The sequence below is a fragment of the Puntigrus tetrazona genome, chromosome 3, assembly GCF_018831695.1.
Source record: "Puntigrus tetrazona isolate hp1 chromosome 3, ASM1883169v1, whole genome shotgun sequence".
Classification (NCBI taxonomy): domain Eukaryota; kingdom Metazoa; phylum Chordata; class Actinopteri; order Cypriniformes; family Cyprinidae; genus Puntigrus; species Puntigrus tetrazona.
In genome coordinates, this window is record NC_056701.1 from 2,002,470 (window position 1) to 2,027,674 (window position 25,205).

At 39.0% G+C, this 25,205-nt stretch overlaps 2 protein-coding genes across 3 annotated transcripts in view; one reads left to right on the top strand and one right to left on the bottom strand.

The window, feature by feature from the left end:
- The first annotated feature begins 209 nt into the window (after positions 1-209).
- On the top strand, positions 210-7,962 carry rangap1a (RAN GTPase activating protein 1a). The gene is made up of 16 exons (XM_043226579.1): positions 210-330; positions 788-910; positions 994-1,121; positions 1,842-1,901; positions 1,992-2,171; positions 2,274-2,408; positions 3,529-3,687; positions 4,054-4,167; positions 4,258-4,357; positions 5,162-5,246; positions 5,367-5,523; positions 5,601-5,717; positions 6,257-6,362; positions 6,480-6,568; positions 7,628-7,749; positions 7,827-7,962. Exons 2-16 carry the CDS (start codon positions 799-801, stop codon positions 7,906-7,908), a joined length of 1,746 nt encoding a protein of 581 aa, XP_043082514.1. The 5' UTR covers positions 210-330; positions 788-798; the 3' UTR covers positions 7,909-7,962.
- Positions 7,963-8,072: 110 nt separating this feature from the next.
- LOC122329915 (tripartite motif-containing protein 16-like) overlaps positions 8,073-25,205 on the bottom strand; it is a 31,881-nt gene continuing 14,748 nt past the window's right edge. The window contains exons 1-6 of one of the 2 annotated variants that reach the window (XM_043226595.1): positions 11,262-12,170; positions 10,555-10,650; positions 9,841-10,074; positions 9,613-9,763; positions 9,449-9,508; positions 8,073-9,126 (exon numbers count right to left, since the gene is read on the bottom strand). In XM_043226595.1, coding sequence (XP_043082530.1) covers positions 8,597-9,126; positions 9,449-9,508; positions 9,613-9,763; positions 9,841-10,074; positions 10,555-10,650; positions 11,262-11,882 — 1,692 coding nt within the window. In that variant the 5' untranslated portion in view covers positions 11,883-12,170 and the 3' untranslated portion in view covers positions 8,073-8,596. Of the gene's footprint in view, positions 9,127-9,448; positions 9,509-9,612; positions 9,764-9,840; positions 10,075-10,554; positions 10,651-11,261; positions 20,451-20,884; positions 20,945-22,294; positions 22,446-22,520; positions 22,755-23,587; positions 23,684-23,775; positions 24,383-25,205 lie in introns of those variants that run through there. The other variant, XM_043226622.1, reaches the window with a different exon arrangement.

Below are 25,205 nucleotides of genomic sequence, written 5' to 3' on the forward strand. Positions count from 1 at the left end.
TCCTACAGGGAAAGGAAGACTGCGGGAGGAATAAAAACATAAAATAAATAAAAATGGATATGATTAAATATAGCATATTATCTAAACATAACTAACATATTTAATTTGCGCATAAAATCAGTATTTAGGACGAATTTGTTCAACGTGTGATCCTAAACAACAACAACGATAACAAAAAACTAACCAAAATAAATCCGAAATAAGATACGAACTACAAACCCCATGAACCTTTGCGCGCGTGCGCCGCTACGTCATCAGAACGAGCGGGAGGAAGAAACCGGGTGAAACAGAAATACATCTGCGCGCAGAAAATCTCATCAAACGACCGCTGTAAGTACAAACTGAATATTTGTGCGCGAAGTGTGTTCCGGGGACGGCTGTGTAGTGGCTGTAAACAGGCGGAGTAACTTAAAGCGTGTTTTAAGTGCTGGTCCTGCGTCAGTGAAGAAAACACATGTTCATACAGACACAAATAACATTACATTTATGTAAACATGTACACACCTCACTTTAGTGGTGAAAAACAGCGGCTGCTACTACATTAAGAATAATTGACGTTTTAATTTATTCGTGAAGTTGAATCGAGATTAATAAATAAATATATATTTAATTACTAATTAAATCTATTTTTGATTATACTTATTAGAACATGAAAATGAATGCTATCACAAATACTAATTAATAGTGGAAACGAAGTGTGTGTGTTATGCTTGTTTATTTATTTGTCTCTTTAGTAGAAGAGATGCAATCAAGTTAAAGTCTTGTGTGTTTTATGTGTTTTCTTCAGTTGGTGTCAAGATGGCATCGGACGACGTGGCGAACCTCGCCGCCTCATTGGCCAAAACTCAGGTCGATGAGGGCGAGCTCAGTTATAAAGGACAAGGCCTTAAACTGGACAACGCCCAGTCCGGTGAGCTGCCGATGATCTTTTAATGGTGCATGTTAATGCGTGTTTGTGAACGAGAACCAGAGGCAATGGCGTGTTGTGTGCAGTGGAGACGATGGTGAAGGAGATCGAGGAGTTCGACGGCCTGCGCGCGCTCCGGCTGGAGGGGAACACCGTCGGCTTGGAGGCGGCGCGGACCATCGCCAAAGCCCTGGAGAAGAAGAGCGACCTGCAGGTGCATGTGCCAGAACGATCCCTGAACACAGCCTAGAACGGGACGTCGACCTGAAACATTGAAAAAAACCATGTTAGATCAAGCAATTTAATGCATCGTAATGACTAGACCGATCACATTTATTATGATGTCGACAAACTCTGCAGTATTATTCCACCAATGCATCTGTCATTTGATGTCAAGTCGATGTAGGCGTGGACGAAAAAAGCAAAACGTAAACAAATATGAGCGAGACTTGCAGCAAAATTTGCGTTGAACGTTGCGTTGCGTTTGCGTTATTGGTAATTATTTATAATAAGCTGCTATTTGTGAACATGGATTGATAGCGAAGAACGCATATTGCATTAATGCAGCAGTATATTATACAAAACAGTATTTAAGCGGTAGTTAATAAAAATGTTTTGATTTAAACTCAAAATGCAACTTTTGATCTTAAAAATCAACGTTGAGATTAGCATTATCTAATAAAAGTCGAAAAAAATTTGTTCATTGTTAGTTCATGTTAATAAATTAAACCATGCCATAATAATATATATATTTGCTTAGAAAATCAGTATAGTGCGTTTTGCAAATGTAATTATTGGCTGCCAAGAGCAAGAAACCACGTTTAGATGATAATATTGTGCTGATAATAATGTTCATTAAACACATCGCCATATTGGGAATGTAAAGTTAGAAACAAAAGACATCTATATCTCTGTTGTTTTTCTTGTATGTTAGTGCTGCCACTGGAGTGACATGTTTACCGGCCGCCTGCGAGCGGAGATCCCTCCAGCTCTGGTAAGAAGGACTCCTCATGATTTCATTCTGCGTTTTTTAGCGCGAAGGCTTCTTACGAGCTCGTCATCAAACCCAGCGTCTCCTCTCTAGGTTTCTCTGGGCGATGCGTTGATCATGGCTGGAGCTCGGCTGAAGGTCCTGGATCTGAGCGATAACGCTTTCGGCCCCGATGGTGTGAAAGGCATCGAGCAGCTGCTGAGGAGCGCCGCCTGCCACACGCTGCAGGAACTGCGTCTGAACAACTGCGGAATGGGCATCGGAGGAGGGAAGGTGGGTGGGGTTTGTCCTAATGACATCATCGAATCCTGAAAAAGTGCTCGGTTATATTGTCGGTTTATTTCTCTTGAAATGTGGCGTTACCTGCTTCTCCAGATCCTGGCGGCGGCTCTGACGGTGTGTCACAAGGAGTCGAGCGCGCTCGGGGCCCCCTTGCAGCTGAAGGTGTTCATCGCAGGCAGGAACAGACTGGAGAACGACGGAGCCACAGCACTGGCGCAAGCCTTTCAGGTGCTGGACCCTACGAGAAATGACCCTGACCTACAATCTTCCAGAATTATATCGACCATTTCCTCGATTTTCATTCATTTGAAATGTACCTGATCTCTTGACCTGTCCTTTGGTTCATTGTAGATGTTGTTCAGTTTCCCTCAGCTCATTGATCCTGTAGTGTTGGTCCATTGCCTTGTCTTCTCCATTCATTCAATGGTGTTGTTTAATGTACTCCATTGGTCCACTGGTGTTGGTCCATTATGTTGTCTTCTCCAGGGGTCCATTGGCCCATTGCTTTATTTTGTCCAATGTAGGAAATAAAGCAATGAACCAATGGACCACCATCAGTGGGCCAATAGAGAAAAGAAAGCAATGGGCCATCACCCAATGCTTTATCTTCTTCGTTAGTCCATTGCTTTATCTTCTTCATTGGTCCACTGCTTTATCTTCTTCGTTGGTCCACTGCTTTATCTGCTTCGTTGGTCCACTGCATTTTCTTGTCTGTTGGTCAATTGCTTTATCTTCTTCTTTGGTCCACTGCTTTATCTTCTTCTTTGGTCCACTGCTTTATCTTCTTCGTTGGTCCACTGCTTTATCTTCTTCTTTGGTCCACTGCTTTATCTGCTTCGTTGGTCCACTGCATTTTCTTGTCTGTTGGTCAATTGCTTTATCTTCTTCTTTGGTCCACTGCTTTATCTTCTTCGTTGGTCCACTGCATTTTCTTGTCTGTTGGTCCACTGCTTTATCTTCTTCGTTGGTCCACTGCTTTATCTTCTACATTGGTCCACTATTTTATCTTCTTCTTTGGTCCACAGGTATTGGCCTAGTGGCTCATTGCTTTATCTCCTTCAGGGGTGCATTGGGCCATTGCTTTATTTTCTCCAGTGGAGGAGATAAAGCAATGGACCAACTAACCAACATCAGTGGGCCCATAGAAAAAATAAAGCAATGGACCAACACCAGTGCACTAAAGGAGAAAATAATGGACCATCACCCAGGGTGCAGTGGTGTTGGTCCATTGCTTTATTTTCTCCTTTGGTCCGTTGTTAAATCTTCTTTATTATTAAACTAGTTTTGCTCCATTGATACATTGCTTTGTTTTCTCTATTGATATAATAGTGCTGCTTTATCTTCTCAGTTGATTGGCAGTCTAGAGGAAGTCCACATGCCCCAGAATGGCATCAATCACCCAGGAGTCACTGCTTTAGCCACAGCGATGCAGCACAACCCACAGCTACGAGTCCTGAACCTCAACGACAACACTTTCACCAAGAGAGGAGCGATCGCCATGGCACAGGTGCGCTGGAAAACACGCCGCGTCTACAGTAAAACGTGAAAACTGAGCTGTTAAAATTATGTAATTTGGGCGTTTTTATTTCACTGGATGAAAGAAGAAATTGTTTAAATTAAGCCATATTTAACTCACCCCAACGCCATCCTATGGTGTATATGACTTTCAGACAAACACACTCTTGAGTTTTCCAAAAAACAAGTACCCTTCCAAGCTTGGTAATGCTGGTGGAAAGTGGCCATTATTTTGAAGCTCCTTAAATCAGATATATCCAAAAGTACTGCGTCGTAAAACTAACCTATACGTCTTTGGGGAGGGTGAATGAAAGCGATGTTTCTTGCCTTAATTTAAGAGGTGTTTTCTGTTTTTTAGGCATTGAAACACCTGCGCAACGTGCAGGTGATAAATTTTGGCGACTGTCTTGTTCGGTCTGAAGGAGCCAGTGCTATAGCAGAGACCCTGAGAGAAGGACTGCCGATACTCAAGGTACTGACTGGTGGTCAACGTCTATGGGAGAGCTGTAAGTGGTGACTTGAAAAGCTAAATCGGTAAACCTGCTCGTCCCTCTCTCGCCAGGAGCTGAATCTGTCTTTCGGGGAAATCACGGAGGAAGCTGCGTTGGAAGTGGCTCGATCCGTAAAGCATAAAGATCAGTTTGAAAAACTCGACCTGAATGGTACAAACGCCAGAAGCATCACAGCATTGTCAGGATTTATCTGCAAACATCGCTAATAGCTAATGATGCGCTGCTTAAGCTAAGTCTAGTCCTCAAAAAATTGTGACGAACAGGTTACAAACCTTAAGACATTTAAGATTTAGTTAAGGTTAAACATTGTGTTTTTGTCTATTTGCTTGGAAGGTGAATGCTTTGCTATTAATCTCCTAATACGTAACATTAAATATGTTAAAATGCACAAATAATGAAATCACCGTGGGTCATTATAGTTAAACTGAACTAAATGCATGTTTAATTAAAATGAATCTTTAGTAAAATATATATTAAAAAAATGTATTTCAGTAAATTAAGGTAGCTTACTAAGAAATATATATATTTTAAAATTGTTTAAATGTACTAAAATAAATGAAAAAAATACTGTACATGTAATAGACGAATAAAAATTACTAAACTTCTAAAAAAAATAAATATGAATTCTGAGTATTAAATTTTTTTTGCTATATCTATTGTAAGACAGTTTTAAAATCATAAACTATTAATAATAAAACTCTTTGAATTAAAGATGAAATAAAAATAACTTAAAATGTTGAAGGTTGAAGTTGAAACACTGAAACTGTGAAATGAAAATAAATACTAAAACTAAAATAAATCCAAATAGCAATATAAAAAGCTAAAAAAAAATTAGTCAAAACTATTAATTTGTAAAATGTTTTTTAATATTATTAGTACATTAATAATACTACATTAACGTCAGCGTCATAAACTTAAAATAAATAAATAAAAATACACACTGTTTGTTTTTAGGGAACAGTTTGGGTGAAGAAGGCTGTGATAATCTGCGGGAGGTAATGGAGAGCATGGACATGGCAGACAAACTGGGCACTCTGAGGTATCAAACGAAATAAAAACTACACCGTGACATAAATTCTCTGCATATTAATGCAAAAAATACATTTGTAAAGCCTGACTTGCCCAAGCTTTCATCTGACTTCTTCTTCTCATGTCACAGCGATGACGAGGGAGAGCCTGAGGAAGACGAAGATGAGGAGGAAGACGATGACGACGACGACGATGAAGAAGAAGATGTGGAGGAAGAAGAGGAGGAGGACGAAGAAGAAGAGGAGGAGGAGGATGAGGGCGAGGAAGAGAAGAGTGAATTAAACCAGGTTTGGTCAATCCGTCAATTCAGATCAGCGTCACCGAACAGAAAAACGTGAGAATAACTGCGCATGTGTTCACCTAGTTCTCGACGCCTCCTTCAGCGCCTCGGACTCCAGACGTCTCGTCTTTCCTCAGCTTTCCGTCTCCAGACAAACTCCTGCGACTCGGCGCAAAGAGAAGCTTCCTCATCCAGCAGCAGGTCCGTCCACAGTCTCTCCAGCTCACTTCAAGGTTTCTGTTTCCTGCTTGAAAAGGAAAATTGAGCGCAACGTCTTGAATTGACAAATTCGAGGGACTTATAATACAAATATATAAATATCTTTTCCGATACAAATATCTAAACATCCTGAAATCAAGATGCATTCACTTGAGATGCAAAAGGTTGTAAGTCACGTGATTACTTTTCTAAATGTCTAACAAAGGTCCTTCATCACATGAAATTATTGTAATGACTTAATTTTAAAGCAAAGGTACCACAAAATCGGACTTCAGCGCCGCCTTTTACTTTAAGGTCGTTCTGAAGTTAAGTACAGATTTGAAATCATAATAGCTTCAGTCCTTCGCACAACCGAACATAAACGGAGCATGAATAAAACCGTCATCAAATAAACGACGGTCTAAAGTCCTGAAACATCGGCATCTCGTGTTTTAGAGCAGTCACTGCGATTTGGGAAAGAAATGAATCATATCTGTATGAATGTGTGAAATATATTCAACCAGTGTGTGTGTGTTCCTCAGGTGGACGTGTCGGACGTCAGTAAGACCGTGGAGGCGTTCCTGAAGATCTCGTCGGTGTTTAAGGAAGACGACGGCGAGGTGAAGGCAGCCGTGCTGGAGAGCGTCGGTGAGATAGACATCCATCAGACGACCACCGGACGATCTGAGACCTCTAACTGATTCCTGTGTGTGTGTGTGTGTGTGTGTGTGTGTGTGTGTGTGTGTGTGTGTGTGTGTGTTTCAGACGCAGTGCTGAGCAAGGCCTTCCTCACACCCTCCTTCCAGGGCTTGACCTTTATGTCGTCGTTGCTGGTGATGCTCGGACTGTTAAAGGTAAAAACCTTTAGCGCTTTCAGAGCGGGAGCTAATTGGAAACATCATGCAACTAAAATAGGTTATGAATGCCATTTCAGGCAAGATTACGGTGCTGAAAAATCAGGTCTTCAATTACTTCATAAGTCATTTGTTCAACACGCTTCTCCTGTACTTTAGTGTCAAATGTTGCTAACAATCTTAGTTCTCAACTATAAAAGGTGTCGTCTTTATTGTAGACCCTGTACAGATCATATAAACTGCATGAAAAAAACTATTACAGCATATATGCACGTTTGAACATCTTTGTGCTAATTTTTAATTAAAAATGTATAATGATCTTTTTATAAATATATTAAGGTGTCTGCAAGATGTCAATTTAAGACTTTATTGAGAACAATTTAAGGAATGAATTAAAGGAAGCACAGTACATTAAAATAGTTTTGAAATGTAAGTGTTTAAGAAAAACACAAAAACTCGTATTAGCACGACACTAAAAGTTTCAAAAACTCCCCTCCAACTGATCTCCATTAATTTTCAATTAATTTTACGAAAAATAGCTTAATTATAATGCAGATGCAATATCATAAGATGCAAAAATTACATATAAAGTCTTACATATGTGTGTGTATGCATGTGGATGTGTGTATATATATATATGTGTGTGTGTGTGTGTGTGTGTGTGTGTGTGTGTGTGTGTGTGTGAGTGTGTGTGTATGTTTCAGTGGGCTCAGAAAAATTTACTTTGATTCGAAGCCAAACACGTTCTTGTTTTAAGCATAAACTCACTTAATTTTCTTCAGTTTCTTGATTTAATGAACGCTTTGATTTCTACAGATGTGTGCTAACAAAGATATGAATTTTTGTCAAGCATGCAACCGTTTAAGACCATTTGTGTTAGACACATTTATTTTATTTTCATACATTTCTACACAAAACTATATGTATGTTGCGTCTCGTTTCAATCTCACCCTGAACCTCTGTCCTAACAGAAATGCAGTTTATCTTTTATCGGTCACCATGGCCGGTTGGTGGGCTGATTGTGGAAAGCGTGTCTGATGTTCATCTCTTTCTCTGCAGAGTGAAGACAAGCTGAAGCCGGTGAAGGTGGTCCCAGGACATCTACAGTGTCTGGAGCATGCCGTGAAACAGGGCTACTTCCCTCGAGAACACATCACCGTGCTGAAGGCTTTCATGGCCAGGTAACCCCACGAACAGAAGAGTTTACATCCGCAACGGTTTTTTCGTTGTTAACCGTGTTTGATTATTTTGTAAATAGGCCGAATAAGTCTCTGGAGCCGTGCAGCAGCGCTCGAGACCGTCTGAAAACCACCCTCCAGAAACTCACAGCCGAGAGCTGAACAGCGCTCTTGCATCTGATTGTTAATATTAAACTGTTATAACATGTCTCGAAAGCTCTCCGACTTCCTGCCTGGTTTGTCTTCCATCTAAGCACACCAGTAACTGCTTATATAAATACACACAAGATGAGATTTATAGAATAATTGTGTGGCACGTGAACTGATTGATTTATTAATTTTATTTATAATGTAGGAACGCAGCTACAAAGAAGAAGAAGTCGCGACAACACATTTCTTTTCATTTATTCATCAATCACTTGAGCGTCAGGTCATGGGCGGGTTGTAGTATTTTAGGACATGAATGCAAAACAGTACAAAGCAGGCTCGAGAGCACTAAATGTTTTGTACCAAAAAATAGCCCAACATTTCCTTTACTAACCCAACATGAGAAGTCGTTTCGGGTTCATCAAGAGCTTCATCAAATTCCACAAAAGCCAAGAATCCACATCTACATTTTCCGCATTCACGAGTGATTATAAGTTCCCACTTCCCGGAAAAAAAACAAAAAAATACAAAATACTCTCGTATCTGAGGTCATTAGGAGTACCAGAGGTGGCACAAAATTAATTCTGGAGTGATTTTGAAGCTCAGAGGTGCCATAAATCCACTTTCGAATATATTCATGCTAAAGCCATTATATCTTTACGCAAATCTTTACAGAGCAGCCTTGGCCTGGCTGCGTCAGAACTCAACTGCGTAGGCGACACAGTTTTGCGGTCGAGTAGAGACCTAGTCCGAACCCAGCATACAGCGGCTGAGTGAAAGCGGTCTGGACTCTGTGGATGAGACTCATTGTGTCTGAGACGCTGTAGAAGGACAGAGTCCCTGCGCTGTGATCCACATACACTCCTACTCTACGGCAGGACACTGCAGGGAGACTAGTGTTTTTGTTGTTGTGCCTAAACGAGCACCTCGAGGGAGAAGTGAACAGTATCCAGGATTGATTATTAGACCCAAACGCGCACTCCAGTCCCTCTCCCTTTCTGCCGATGCTCTTATACGCCACTGCTGTATACACGCCTGCACTACCGCTGTACTCCACCTCCCAGTAACAGCGTCCCGTCACACTCTGTCTACACAGCCCCTGAGCGTAGTCGAACCGCTCCGGGTGAAAAGGGTAATTGTTGTATGTGTCGGTGTAAGTGATGACTGTGTTGCCCTCAGACAGGAGGAGACAAGGATGCACCGTGTTTGGATCCAGAGTGAGCTGATGGAAATCTGATGGATGCAGAAACGATATTTTAGAAACCGGAAACTGGTTTGAAATGGTTTCGCACCAAATCGGCGTTGATGCGCTGCCCCAAGAAACACACAAAGATTAAAAGGAGAAATTGAAATATGCCCAATATCCCTATGCACTACTAAAGGAAGTCCTGCCAGCTCAGCGATGTTGAATACAGCAATAGTTGGCATCTACAGATAACAGTTATAAAGAGGTTTTTTTTTTTTTTACACTTAGCATTTACTCTACACTCCACGTGTATAAAAAGTCTGTAGTAAAGTCTTAACAAGTGTTTGTGATGGTTATTCGGTAGCTTACATTGTAGGAACTCCTGCTTGGTGTCATATTCAGGATTCTGAAGGATCTGGATGGTTTTCACTACGGACGTCAAAACACATCTGCTGTTTAATTCTCATATTTACAGGAAATTAAACCTACCTTTTTCAAACTTGATTTCATTTTTGAGACCAATTTTTTTTTACCTGTTCCAGATATGTTTTCTATAGTCTCACTGGAGAACTGCTGCAGTTTGTCTCTGAGCTGAGAGATGGATTTCAATACGCTGTCAAAAGACAGATGAGAACTGATAGTGAGGCTGTCGGTGGATCCGGAAAGAGAGAGAGACGACAAACTCTGCAAAGACGAACACAAACTCTCTATAATTACAGGAGCTGGTTAAAGTCCTCAGTGTTTGAGTAGTTCTCTGTTACCTGGAGGAAATGAATATGATCATCCGTGTGTGAAACCTGCTTCAGTTCAGCTTCTGTTCTCCTCAGATCATTGATCTCTTGCTCCAGTCGCTCCAGTTGTTCTTCAGCTTGCTTCACTGCAGCTCTTTCCTGATCTCTGATGAGCTGCTTCGCCTCAGAGCGTCGTTTCTCAATGGATCGGATGAGTTCAGAGAAGATCCTCTCGCTGTCCTCCACCGCTGTCTGTGCAGAGCGCTGTTTTAAGACACACATCACGATCAGAAGTTGTCATGACTTTACCAAGTAAGATATGATCCTGTATCAACGTGACTGTCCTAAAATATAGACTTACCCAATCCCTAACCCCACCCAACATTTATTCCTAAAATCAGTGGAAGAGATAGTTGATTTACAAAGATGTAGAAGCCTGATCCCTCAAATCTGATTTTGTTCCAGGAACATCTTGTACTCAATCAGATCATCCGCTCATGACTCAAGTAAAGTAATAGTTCACCCAAACATGCACTGTCATCCTAATCTTGTGTCTTTCACTCAGTGTATGACTTTGTCTCTTCTGGAATACAAACATGCTTTTCAAAAAATGGCTGTCCACATTCGATGTGTTGGACAGAGCAGCTCAAACTTTTGTTCTTGACATCTCATAATATTCTTTAAAGAAAGAATAGATTTTAAACTGCAGGGAGGACGTCCCATCTTTTCCAGCTGTCTTATCACCTTATGAGACGCCACAGCTTCTCTCAGCTCCTGAAGATCTTTCTCTCTCTTCTGGATTCTCAGATGAATTTTCTTCTTCTTCTCCTCCAAATGTGCCTGCAACACAAATAGTAATGTCTTAACTATACTGTGGTGTAGATTTCTTCTTTCTGTATTCAGTTTGTCCCTCAGAGACCTTAATGTTTAAAAACTTAGTGGCACAATGCTAATACATAACCAAGATTAAGCAGTAGTTCACTTCCAGAACAAATATTTGCATATGAACTGACTGAGTTTGAACTTCCAAAATGCAGTTAAATGCAGCTTTGAAGTGCTCTAAAATCTAATTTAGCAAAACACTTGGTTATTTTGATGATTTGAAAGTTGGAGTAGAAAATGAGATCAGAGTTTCTGTAAAAACAAAAGTTGAGCCAACTTAAAATTTTAAGGCAACCAGCTTCAGCAGATTTTTGAGTTCTCTCAACTTATTTTTTTTTTTTTTTACATTATATAAATTGTGTTTCACTAGAAAATGCCTTCTTCCTCAACTGGGATCATTTAGAGCCTGTTGAAGCTGCATTTAAACTGCATTTCAGTAAGAAAGTCCATTATATAAAGAGAAATCCCTAATGTTTTGCTCAAAAAAAAAGAAAGAAAGATACGAACATCTTGGATGACAAGGGGGTGAGCACATGATCTACTACTCCTTGAAGTCTTACATTTCATACCTGTTTCTCTGTCCTCGCTGCTGCAGTTGATACAGTGTCGTGATTTTTATGTTCGTCCACCAAACACTGCATGCAGATACATCTCTGATCGGTACGGCAGTAAATCTCCAGCATTTTATCATGTTGACGGCACATCATGTTCTTCAGTCGTCCGGTGGCGTCCATCAGATTGTGTCCTCTACCTCTGAAGAGACTCTCATGTTGTTCAAGGTGATTTTGGCAGTAAGAGTTGCGACACTCCCGACACGTCTTCACAGCGGTCTGTTTGATCCCAGAGCAGGCGTCGCACTGAACATCTCCAGATCCTGTGTGATGATGAGCAGGAACCGGTGGAGGAACCAGTGGAGGAAGAGGAACGGGAGTGGCTTGGAGTCTCATCTTGAGTTTCTCCACCATTTGAGCAAACACCACATTTTTACCCAAAACTGGCCTTGGACTGAAGATCTGTCTGCACTGAGGACATCTGTAGATTTCCTTGCGATCCTCTTGATTCCAGATTCCTGAGATGCAGCTCATGCAGTAACTGTGTCCGCAGGGAATCGTCACTGGATCCTTCAGAAGATCCAGACACACAGAGCAAGTGAATTCATCCTGTTCCACTAAAATATTGGTTTCCGCCATTTCACTGCATGAACACACCGACAGACCGGTGTTATTCTCAATACTGTAGCTCAAGTCAAGTTAAGTTGTATGAACTGGAAGGCTGATATATATCTTTTTGACGACGTGCTTGAAAAACAGGTTTTTCTGAGTGACTTACTGGAACTGAGAAGATTTTTAGATAACAAAATGATTCCAGTTTTAATTGGCCAAAAGATAAAAATACTCTGACCATAACTGCATTATTTCTGATTTCTCACTTCCCACTTCCTTACAGCACATTACAAAATCGCCACAATATTATAACTGGACCATGATAAAGGTGTTGCAAACAATATAAAAACGACTGCTCTGTAAAAACGTAGCCAGCATCAAGGTGTGTAGAATTGTCATTTTTAATAAGGCATGTTAATCATTTTTTTAGAACGTCCAGCTATTTTAATGATTAAAATACTGCTTCAGGTGCTTTGTATTTTTGTCGTCGCTTGTCAGCATTACGAAAATCATTATTGTCTTTTCAAATATCATCCAACCACAATCCTAAAGTTCTGCTTAAATGCATTTTAGGGGCAAGACTTGACAATTGTAATGGAATACAGCTATATGAAAGGCTACATGTTGTATAAAAAGTACATGTAGATGTAGTACAGGTAAGGTACAATGAAATATTACTATATTTAAGGACGTAACACTACCAGATTACGTTTGACCTCAACTGTATAATAGTGACTGTAATGTAAGAACTGATAATGAAAGTTTTTTTTGTGATGTAACTTCTTTGGCTTTCAAAAGTGCATTTCAACTCTCCCGATAAAATACAGTTTTTATAGGTCACATGCACTTTATGGTTTAAATACATTCCAAAAATGAAACATGATAGTTAAGTGGCAAACTTGAGTCCACTTAAAGTCCAATTTATCATGAATGCCTGTCACAACTATGGACTCTGGTTTCTGGTTTCATTCCTTACGTGCCGCGTGCGACCTAGTTTCTGTCTCTGATTGTATCATTATGTTCAGGTGTGCCTATTATCTTCATTCACCCTTCATTCGCCCAACTGAGGGAAACTCTTTAATTGAAGTATTCTTTAATTCTTCTATCTTGAATCTTAAACTGTTTTGTAAAATTGCCAAATGGCCTGAAAGCATGCCACCAAGTGATTATTCCATTTGGGTTCATGAGATGCCATGGCCTTCCTCAGCTCCTGAATGGCTTCCTCTTTCCTCTGGGTTTTCTGGTTAGGTTTTATCGGCATCTGCCCCAAATGTGTCTGCATGAAACCCCAAAACTTGAAAAAAAAATCCTGTTTTTAAAGCAAAGTATAAATGTAATTTTGAAAAAGATTTAAAAAACATTAAAATATGAGACTCTTTTAACGTAGAGTGCTTCTGTAATAACAAGCAGGCTATTATGCATTGCATTCAAATCATGGGATATATAGCTGAAAGCCTCCTGGTGGTGACATACGACATCTGAGCTACACTGAAGACAGTCTTGGTTTTCCTTTGCCAATTAATCTTTTGAACTGAAGGTACATGGATATGATATTCAGGTATAAAACCAAAGCAAATGAAGCACACAAAATAACAGTTCACCAAATTTCCTATTCACCAAAAAAAACCAAAACCTTCCAACAAAAGGCGTACGTTCTGACGATCGGTTTCTCCTTATTGCAAACATCTTTTGATAACAACAATTTAAGTGGTGAAATTTCCGTAGGGTGTGACTTACTGTAAGGTTAATTTTTTAATGATGAGTGTTGTAATATATGCACTGTCAGGAAAAGGTTACAAAGGCTGTAATTGCGGTACCGTTTCAAACGCATCAACACAATTACTCCAAATCAGATGAAATCATGATTAAATAGTTTAGTGCGATCATGAAATCTGTTTAAGCAGCCAAATTAAAGTCGGCAAAACCAAAACCAACCTATTGAACATCTCTGAAAACTTCTAAAATAACATAAAACTAGAATTAACCCCTTTAAAAACCCTTGAAGAGAAGGGTAAATGCAGTCTGTAAGTCTGAACTTACCTGCATCTGAAAGATCACCACAAATGCAATGTTCTGTGATTTAGTTTTAGGTTTTTGACTCTTCGGTTGAATAAAAGAACAAAAAAATACACAGATTAATCTTCAAGCATTAAGTTACTGATCTGTGAATAGAAGAGGTGTAAATGTAAATAATACCACATTACGTGTAATATAATCATTTATTCATATTCTGCATGCAATCAAAGTGCAGGGTTAAAAATTAAACATTTAATGACTGCTGTTGGAGAATATAAAACAATCTCTGTTATCATCTAATATACAGTATGTCATCTAAAAAACTGTGATTCAGTTGGTCAGATGGCATAGTTTCACTGTTGTATTGTTTTCTACTCCAAACATGACAAACAGCGGCTGAGTGAAAGCGGTCTGGACTCTGTGGATGAGACTCATTGTGTCTGAGACGCTGTAGAAGGACAGAGTCCCTGCGCTGTGATCCACATACACTCCTACTCTACTGGAGATATTAGCTACTGGAAGAACGGTCTCCATGTTCTTGTGCCAGAACGAGCAGTAGTCTGGAGAGCAGAACAAACTCCAGGACTGATCATTACGTCCAGCTGCGCTCTCAGGACCATCTCCCTTCCTGCTGATGCTCTTGTATGTCACTGCTATATCTACTCCTGATCTTCCTTCACCAGTCCACTCCACCTCCCAGTAACAGCGTCCAGTCACACTCTCTCTACACAACGCCTCGGTCCAACTGTCAAATCTGTCTGGATGGTCAGGATTTGGCTGGAATTTGTCGGCAAAAGTCAACAACGTGTTTCCCTCAGACACACGGAGCCAGTTATTCACTGAGTTCGGATCCAGAGTCAACAGGTGGAAATCTGAAAAAGGATACATGCATAATTATCTCGAATCTTCGCTAAATGTGCACAAACATTTTAACTGGTACCATAATGCCTATAAACAGTAATGTGTTACCAAACTGTGTTACAGTTACCATGGCAAGCATTTCCACTTATCAACTCTGTTAAGCTTGTGAAGAAGGCTTGGAAAGTTTTAATATTGACTTTTTGCTGTAAAATGGCTGCTGTCGAACTCTCAGCAAGCAAAAATGTTAATTTTACGTTCATTTAGCAAAAGATCTCAGTCTATATACATTCATGGTAACTCACGTTGTAGGAACTCTTCTCTGGTCTGATATTCAGGAGCCTGCATGGTTTTCACTGTGGATATCACAACACATCTGCAGTTTAATTCTTGTCAACAGGAAATTATATACCCAAATGGTTTTATATTTATTGAATGGCACTGAACATATTTCTGACAATAAATTAAACCCAGAAACCTTTAGAAGACATCTTTGAGTTCAGAGACCGGATTCTCTATATATCATCCAATGAGGGTCAAGAACCGACGCTGAAGACATCTGAAGATCCAGAGTGAGCGAGAGACCAAACTCTGCAAACCCAGAGATGGGATCAGCTTGGTTTCTGAAGGGTCGTGTGACACTGAAGAGTGGAGTAATGATGCTGGAAATGCAGCAACAAATTACATTCTAAAATATATTTACAAAAACCTTTTACATTTGAAATTGTAATAATCAGTTTGGCCAACTAACTCATCTGTTCAGGCAAAGCTTCAATCGTAAATACCAACTTTAAGCAATGATTATTGTTTCTTATACATTATTGAACACAAGCGGCGTGTTAAAAAAGGCAGAAGAGATGTTTGTGTCGTGTTCATGTTCAAATGTTAATATCATTCTTACATCCTAAAAATTTAATTAAATTAAAAGTATATTTACATAAAGCACATATTTACTGCTGTTAGTATTAATTTCTTCTTCAGACTGCAATTTCATTTATATAATAACATTCATTAAAGGTGTAGCTCACAAATAAATAAATGAATAAAAACTGTATTCCAAAGATAAGTACAACAATAAACCAAATACAAGTCTTCATGATCTCTCTCTCTCTCTCTCTCTCTCACACACACACACACACACACCTGTTTACTGTACAAACACAAAATGATACTGGTTTTCCATTTCTAGTACAACCCTCTTTCCTTAGCTCAGGTGTGCAGACCTCTTTGCCACATGCACTGGAATATATATCGCATTGAAAGTTACATTTTTAAATGAAACTATCATTTTACAAAGTAGCCTATGTGTTCACATGAGCTTCATTTTCAGCTGTGGTGTGATGAGGGGTGAATGCAGCGAAACCTTCATAAACGCTTAAAATGTATTTGTAACAAAGAACTGAACAGATGCAGATAAATAACAATCTATGGATAAACACACACCTTGTGCTCCGTCTCTCGCTCTGCTGACTGAAGAACGTGCTGAAAGACGGGGAGGAGCCGATCGAAGTCTGCTGCCGGTGTTTTTACGAACTCAGGATGTGCTTCAGTTCAAGCTGTTGCGCAAATCTAACGAAGAAGTTTTTCTTCTCAGAATGAACTACGTGCTTTGACCTTGATATGCTCCGAAACAACTTCAGCAATGGTCATGTGGTCAACACAGCTGCCGTCTCACCTCGGGAGGCTGGATCAGCTGAACGACATTCAATCAATCAATCAATCAATCAATCATTTTTATTTATATAGCGCTTTTAACAACACAGGTTGCATCAAAGCACTGTACAGTATAATGACAGGGATGTATAGTGACGAGAGTGACCAATTTCTTATTAAATGCAGAGACGGTCTCTGTAGTCAATTCAACGATAATCACTAGAAGTTAAGTGTCCCCAACCAAGCAAGCCAGAGGCGACAGCGGCAAGGAAACAAAACCCCATGCATACAGAATGGAGAAAAAAAACCTTGGGAGAAACCAGACTCAGTTGGGGTCAGTTCTCCTCTGACCGGACACCCAGCACTTAACTTCCAGTTCAATTTTAAACGCAACTGTGTCAGGTAGTGTAAATGACTTGTGTGTGTGTGTGTGTGTGTGTGTGTGTGTGTGCATCAGGATCTGGTGATCTGTCTGGTGATCTGGGCGCATCTAGGTGTTCAGGTCTCTGATGAACATAATCTCTGGGTGCTGATCCACCATCTAGTCTGGATACAAACTGTGAAAACAGATTGAGAAAGAGACAGGACTAATATTAGCGTAGATGCCATTCTTTTACGATGTCACAAGTACATCGTATATTGTAGAGTAGCGTTCGGTAAAAGTAATGCAGCCTAAAAATCCTTTAACGGATTTGAATAATAAAAAGGCGTGTTGGTGTGTTATGTGTAGGCTAAGTAAAAAGATGTGTCTTTAATCTAGATTTAAACTGGCAGAGTGTGTCTGCTTCCCGAACAGAGTTAGGAGATTGTTCCAGAGTTTAGGTGCTAGATAGGAAAAGATCTGGCGCCCCTTAGTTGATTTTGATATTCTAGGTATTATCAAATGGCCAGAGTTTTGAGAAGCAGCGGACGGGCAGGACTATAATGTGATAAGAGCTCGCTCAAGTATTGAGGAGCTAAACCATTCAGGGCTTTATAGGTAATTAATAAGATTTTAAAATCTATTCGATGTTTGATAGGGAGCCAGTGCAGTGTTGACAGAACCGGGCTAATATGATCATACTTCCTAGTTCTAGTAAGGACTCTGGCTGCTGCGTTTTGGACTAGCTGAAGTTTGTTTATTAAGTGTGCAGAACAACCACCCAATAAAGCATTGCAATAATCTAACCTTGAGGTCATAAACGCATGAATTAATATTTCTGCATTAGAGGTTGAAAGCATAGGTCGTAATTTAGATATATTTTTAAGATGGAAAAACGCAGTTTTACAGATGCTAGAAACATGATTTTCGAAGGAAAGATTGCGGTCAAACAGCACACCTAGGTTCCTAACTGATGATGAAGAATTAACAGAGCAGCCATCAAGTGATAGACTGTGTTCTAGATTATTATATGTGGGGTTTTTAGGTCTAATTATTAGCACCTCTGTTTTTTCAGAATTTAACATTAAGAAGTTACTCATCATCCACTTTTTTATATCGACTATGCATTCTGTTAGATCTCAATTTGGTGTGTATCACCAGGCTGCGCTGAAATATAGAGCTGAGTATCATCAGCATAGCAGTGAAAGCTAACACCATGACTCCTGATAATATCTCCCAGAGGTAACATGTACAGGTTGAAAAGTAACGGTCCTAGCACTGAGCCTTGAGGAACTCCATATTTCACTTTTGATCGATATGATACCTCCTCATTTAATGCCACAAACTGATAGCGGTCAGATAGATATGATGTAAACCATGCTAAGGCTCTTCCTCTAATGCCAACATAGTTTTCTAGTCTATCCAAGAGAATGTTGTGATGGATAGTATCGAATGCTGCGCTAAGATCTAATAGCACTAATAACGAGATAAAACCACGATCAGATGATAGAAGCAGGTCATTAGTAACTCTAATGAGAGCAGTCTCAGTACTATGGTACGGTCTAAAACCTGATTGGAAATCCTCACAGACACCATTTTTTTCTAAAAAGGAATACAGTTGTGAGGATACTACCTTTTCTAGTATCTTTGACAGAAAAGGGAGATTAGAGATTGGTCTGTAATTTACTAAGTCTTTGGGATCAAGATGTGGTTTCTTAATGAGAGGTTTAACTACAGCCAGTTTAAAGGTTTTGGGAACATAACCTAATGACAATGATGAATTAATAATGTTCAAAATAGGATCTATGACTTCTGGAAGCAGATCTTTTAATAGTTTAGATGGAATAGGGTCTAACATACATGTTGCTGGTTTAGATGATTTAACAAGTTTGTACAAGTCTTCTTCTCCTATAATAGAGAAAGAGTGTAATTTTTCTTCAGGGGATCTAAAGCTCATTATCTGATGTGAAACTGTAGTTGTCGGCTGCATAGTTACAATTTTATCTCTGATGGTATCAATCTTAGAAGTAAAGAAATTAATGAACATTCATTCAATCTCAGTTTCCTAATCCAAAATGGCACCACACTCTTCTTTGCGGTCCAGTCAGAGGACAAACAAAATGCAAAATCTGAAACCTCCAACATTGCCCAAGCTTCAAAGGTCATCTCTGCTCCAAAACCACTGGGAATATCCTACCCAGGCATGAATCTGACAGCTCTTGCTGACAATGTTGTTGGTAACAGGATGGTAATGGAATTACGTGCATACGACGTCATGGTTATGTTGCCTATAAGTCTAAAGAAATTACCAAAAAAGAGCAATAAGTGAATTACTGTTATGTGTGCTAGCTGGGAAAACTGTCAAAGGAAACATGTAGTGTGTTAGCATTATATAATTTAGCAATTTTGTATTTACTTTTGGTTGTTAGAGTCAGAAATTCGAAAAAGAATTAAGACATTCAGAATGAAACTACTGATCTCTTAATAGAGGCGTCTTATAATTTCTGCTTCCTGTAAAGTCAACTCATCTACTATAAATCAAAGCTACAAAGTTCATCCAAACAAAGTTTTCTCATTTAAACATGAGCTTTAAATTTAACTATTACACATCATGTCTTTATGGTAAGTATAATATGTTCCTGGATCAACATCTATGTTCATATTGGAACAATGTTCCAATCAACCAATCAGAATTGAGAGATGATATTTCATGAAATATCTGTTTTAGACTTACGATCAGGTTTAGGGGCTTCTACGCCCTTGTTAATCAGCTATCAATTACATTGATTTTAGGAATAAATTAGAGGTAGGATTGGGAGTCTATATTTTTGGACAGTAATGCTGATCCAAGATCAACCAGACTTTTTTTACAAAAAGTGAAAAATACAAACACATCTGTCATTAGTTTTCATCCATTTTCAACCATTTCCTCCATTTTTTATTAAATAAATTACATCTTTTTCTTGAATACTTCTTGCCACCGTATTTGTTGAAAAATATTTCATCTGTGGTTTGTGAGCCACTTATAACAGTCACTGTTACATATTTCAACAAAACCCCAAACTCTTTATAGATCTGTAATTATTATTAAGTAGTGGTATTTCTGATTACTGATACTGATTAATCACGCGATGCGGCAAAACAGCTATTCAATCAACACATGATTTATTTGGGTAGACGGCACAGTTTAATCATTGAGTTTCTATCAAATCCAAACACAGCATAGAGCGGCTGAGTGAAAGCGGTCTGGACTCTGTGGATGAGACTCATTGTGTCTGAGACGCTGTAGAAGGACAGAGTCCCTGCGCTGTGATCCACATACACTCCTACTCTACTGGAGATATTAGCTACTGGAAGAACGGTCTCCATGTTCTTGTGCCAGAACGAGCAGTAGTCTGGAGAGCAGAACAAACTCCAGGACTGATCATTACGTCCAGCTGCGCTCTCAGGACCATCTCCCTTCCTGCTGATGCTCTTGTATGTCACTGCTATATCTACTCCTGATCTTCCTTCACCAGTCCACTCCACCTCCCAGTAACAGCGTCCAGTCACACTCTCTCTACACAACGCCTCCAACCAAGAATCAAATCTGTCTGGATGATCAGGATACTGCAGCGGTATGTTAGTGAAGCTCATCACTGTGTTTGTGTCAGAGAGACGGAGAGCACAATTCACCGAGTTCAGATCCAGAGTCAACAAACAGGAATCTGATGAAAAAAAACAGAATTATTTGCAACTTTCCGACATTAATGCAGACCCTATTTCTTGTGGCATCTTGTTAAGATCCTGACGTTCTTGCTGGATAAAGGACATCTACAGTAGTCAGCCAAATTAGTTGGAAGGGCTGACTTAATAATCAATAATTAACCTAGGACCCGTCCACGGTTCCTCAGAGACCTCCTGTTTTAACAACCTCAGATGGCTGAACAGAGGCCTCCTTCACTTGCCTTAGTGGAAACCAAACGTTTTCAATTCACTCATAAATCTTTGAATTTGTCTATGGCCAAATATGTTTTTCTGTCAGCATCATATATACAACTAAATCTGAGTTTTATGGTTATTTTCATAATATTATAATTAAAAAAAAAACACTGCCACCTAGACTGGACTTCATATGTGCGAATTCTTCATAGTAACTTACATTGTAGAAACTCCTTCCTGGTTCGATATTCAGAAGCAGAAATTACCTGCACTGTTTGTACTGCGAACACAAAAAAACATCTGCCGTTTAATTTTCATGTCAAGAACATATTAAATCCTCATATATACATTTTAATTTCTCTTTGGAGTGTTACTGTTTGTGCACAGATACCTAAAGAGGGGTCAAAGACAAAGAGATATTATTTATAAAAGTTTAGACTCGACCACAGCCTCCATGAAACACACTTTGTTTGGGCTTCTAAAAGCGGACACAACTAGAAATCAATGTTAAGTTTTTCCAGAACAGTTAAGCCCAGATATTAGAGTGTGTTCAGCACATTTACAGAGGACTGCTTCTTGAACCTGATAAAGTGAGGTGATTCTAACTCTGCAAGGACAGTCTGGAGCTTCTGACTCACAACCTGTAAGTACACTTTCTCATTTATATAATATGCTTACATTATTTATCAGATTCAGAAGTCGCAACATTGCAGTTTTAGATATGAGACGACAATGTGGAAAAACAATTAAAAATTTTGTTTATTAATTGGTTTAATACTCAAAAATAATCTCCTAAATTTCATAGGTCAGATAATTGAATAAAGGTATTTAAATGACTATTAAAGTTGACTTAACATTATAAGTACAAGGTCGTTATCCTGATAATGGGAGAGGAATTGTGCAATAAATTTTACACATGTTGGAGCACAAATATAGATATATAGCATCTTTTGAAAGCTTAGAATCCAAACTTTCGAATTACATGCATCAATATTGCATTTATGCTACATGAAGTACGTAAATAAGGTCTGAAGATGAGTCTTGAACCAATCTGCCTTTCCAAACCTATTCCACCTATGTGATCCAATTTAGAGTATTTAAATATTATTTACTGTGAAATGAGACCATTTTTATTAATTTACTCCAATTCATTTGATAATGGCACCATTTTAAATTCAGGACAAAATCTTTAAAACATACAAAATATGCCATAGAGCCTAAGAGGTGAAAAGTGATTTTCTCAGGTTTTCAGTTGAAAAAAAAAAGAGTACAGATGACCATAATTCCAATGGGTATCTTTAAAATCATTCAAGGTATGATTTTGACTAGGATAAAGCTGAAAAGCTTATGGTCTGTCTGCTCTTTTCCAATTTTGATTTGGAACATCACATACGATGGTATGTTTATGTATCATTATGATGTATATGTGTTTTTTATTAACCTTAAACTACATATTGCATTACACAAATACACAATTGAATTTTCTTTTTTGCAACACCATATGGCCCCTTTAAATAGACTAAATCATGACATAGAAAAGAAATGAATCCCAAGCACGATTAAGAACAGATTAAGAAATTGCAAAACCTGCAGCATTGTAGCTTCAGTTAGCAAAACCGTAGTAATGTACCTATGGGAGATATCTTTTCCATCGCTTCTCTGGAGAACTGCTGCAGTTTGTCTCTGAGTTGAATGACTGATTTCACTACACCATCAAAAGTCAGACGAGAACTGACAGCGAAGCCTTCTGAAGATCCGCAGAGAGAGACAGATGACAAACTCTGCAGTAATAAAAAGACAAAAATGCTTGAACCTTGGTCGTTGCCACCCTGGAGGTATGAACAATTCTCTGTTACCTGGAGGAAATGGATATGATCATCTGTGTGTGAAAGCTGCTCAAGCTCAGCACTTCTTCTCTTCAGATCATTGATCTCTTGCTCCAGTCGCTCCAGTTGTTCTTCAGCTTGCTTCACTGCAGCTCGTTCCTGATCTCTGATCAGCTGTTTCACTTCAGAGCGATGTTTCTCAATGGATCGGATGAGTTCAGAGAAGATCCTCTCACTGTCCTCCACCGCTGTCTGTGCAGAGCGCTGTTATAAGACACACATCACGATCAGATCATTCACTAGCGCTGATACCTCAAACAGAATCAGTGGCTTCCAGTGTCGGGGAAAGTTACTTTTAAAAGCAATGCATTGCAATACTGTGCTACTCCCTAAAAAAGTAACTAATTAAGTTACTTAGTTATTTATGGAAAGTAACGTTTTTACGTTACTTTTTAAAATATAAAATTTTAAAGCAAATGAAAAGCCCTTTTGTACCAAAAAGTGTAATCAATAAACCTCAGGCTGAAAGAAAAGTAAATATATGTCTGTATATTAGAATGCAAGAGAGGGAATTTCAACACTCTTCAGCAATAAAAAAATGAAGCTCAATTGTTAGCTTATCCAAAGTACTTTTGGATCATCAAAAGTCAGCGGCAAAGACATTGGTTAATAAAATGGGATTAGATACATTTGTGTTATTTAATCACACCTCTGGAAATTGTTTTTGGGATTAGATACGTGTTTAGTTGTTTAATTGTCTGCAGCCGTGTCTTTTAATTGATATTTAATTATTAAGCCCTGGCGTTCCTTTCCCGAGAAAACCACGGAAAACCTGACATTAACATATTTAATTATTGCGGGTTTGTGTCATATAAGTTTGCATTTCACTGTTTAAATTGATTTTGATGAATTATCTTTTTTTGTGAGAAGAATTAATGCATGGTGACATTTAGTTTAGAGCTACATGTTCACAATACCTCTGTATTAGTAAAAGTATTATTATTGCATAACTTGCGTTACTTGTAATGTGTTACCCACCAAAAAAATGGTGGTTTCAGTGGGAACTAAGACTAAGTTTTCTTTTTCTCTTAACTCACCTTGTGAGACACCACAGCCTCTCCCAGCTCCTTAAGACCTTTCTCTTTCTGATGGATTATCGTCTGTAATTTTCTCTGTTCCTGCTCCAGATGTTTCTACAGAAAACAGAAACTGTGTTTAACTCAACACTATTATTTATTTAAAAGTAAGGGGTAAGATTTATTATTCATTTACTGAAAATCTGTACCTGTTTCCCTTTTCTTTCTGCTGCTGTTGATACGGCGTCATGGTTTTTGTGTTCATCCACCAAACATAACATACAGATACATCTCTGATCGGTGCGGCAGTAGATCTCCAGCAGTTTATCATGTTGAGGGCACATCATCTCTCGCAGTCGTCCGGTGGCGTCCATCAGATTGTGTCTATTACCTCTGAAGAGATTCTCATGTTGTTCAAGGTGATTTTGGCAGTAAGAGCTTCGACACTCCAGACAGGATTTGACTGCTTTCTGTTTAATTCCAGTGCAGGAGTCACACTGAACATCTCCAGATCCTGTGTGATGAACTGCAGGAGCAGCAGGAACAGGACCAGATTGGAGTCTCATCGTCTTCAGCTTCTCCACCATCTCAGCAAACACCACGTTTTTACCTAAAACTGGTCTTGGTGTGAAGGTTTTTCTGCACTGAGGACAGCTGTAGAGTCCGTTCCTCTCCTCCTGGTCCCAGCAGTCTGTGATGCATCTCATACAGTAACTGTGTCCGCAGGGAATCGTCACTGGATCCTTCAGCAGATCCAGACACACTGGACACGTGAACTGATCCTGATCTACTGAAATATTAGTTTCTGCCATTTCACTGTAAATGGGCACACAGACAGAGAGATAAACGCTGCAGCTCGACTGTTCAGTTCCTTCCGCTATGAACTGGAGAGTTTATAACCCTGAGTTATCACATACTTACGAAACGGTATACGGTATCAGTGTTTTAGGTTTTGGGTTTTTTTGACTACACTGATAACCACCAAAAGCAGGTGGTGATTAGAAAGTCTTGTGACGAACCAAAGTCCATCACAAGCAGATTGTGATTCTAATAAACATATAGAAGGTGCAGAGTATCATTCACACACGCACTAAACACCATCATGGTAGACTTGAATATGCAGTAAACATTAATGTAACAGCTTTACATGTAACATACAACCCTAATAATCATACCCGATAAGAAGAAACAGTGATTTTAAAGATAAAAACATCAAATTCAAACTAAATTTGAAGTGGAATGCACCTTATTGTGAGAATGTCAATTTATATTTTTTTTACAGGAATCTTTACAGGAATTTACTGTTAATCTTTTTACTGTCGCATTTTCACATTTTGTTCTGTATTTTTTTTACAGTGAAGGGTTTAGGGTTGATTGAATGGAAATATGGGGGGAAACTGTGCTCATAATGGTCCAGTAGGAGGTACTGTCACCTCCTATAAACATGATGTGTTACTGTAATAAGGTGCTACAGTGTCAGAATATGTTATTTTTAAGAGCTTGGTTAAATAGCCATTGATTAACATTTTGTTTAAAAAGTTGAACCAAACCAACCAGGTTAAAAAAAACTAACTCTAATGAAACTCAGAAAGAACTACAATCCCATGAAGCAACGACAATAAAGTCTAATATGACCAGA

Coding starts and splice junctions, on each gene's coding strand:
- rangap1a (XM_043226579.1), top strand. CDS start 799: ATGGCATCGGACGACGTGGCGAACCTCGCCGCCTCATTGGCCAAAACT. Junction 1,902..1,991: donor CGGAGATCCCTCCAGCTCTG/GTAAGAAGGACT, acceptor TCTCCTCTCTAG/GTTTCTCTGGGCGATGCGTT. Junction 4,358..5,161: donor TGAAAAACTCGACCTGAATG/GTACAAACGCCA, acceptor GTTTGTTTTTAG/GGAACAGTTTGGGTGAAGAA.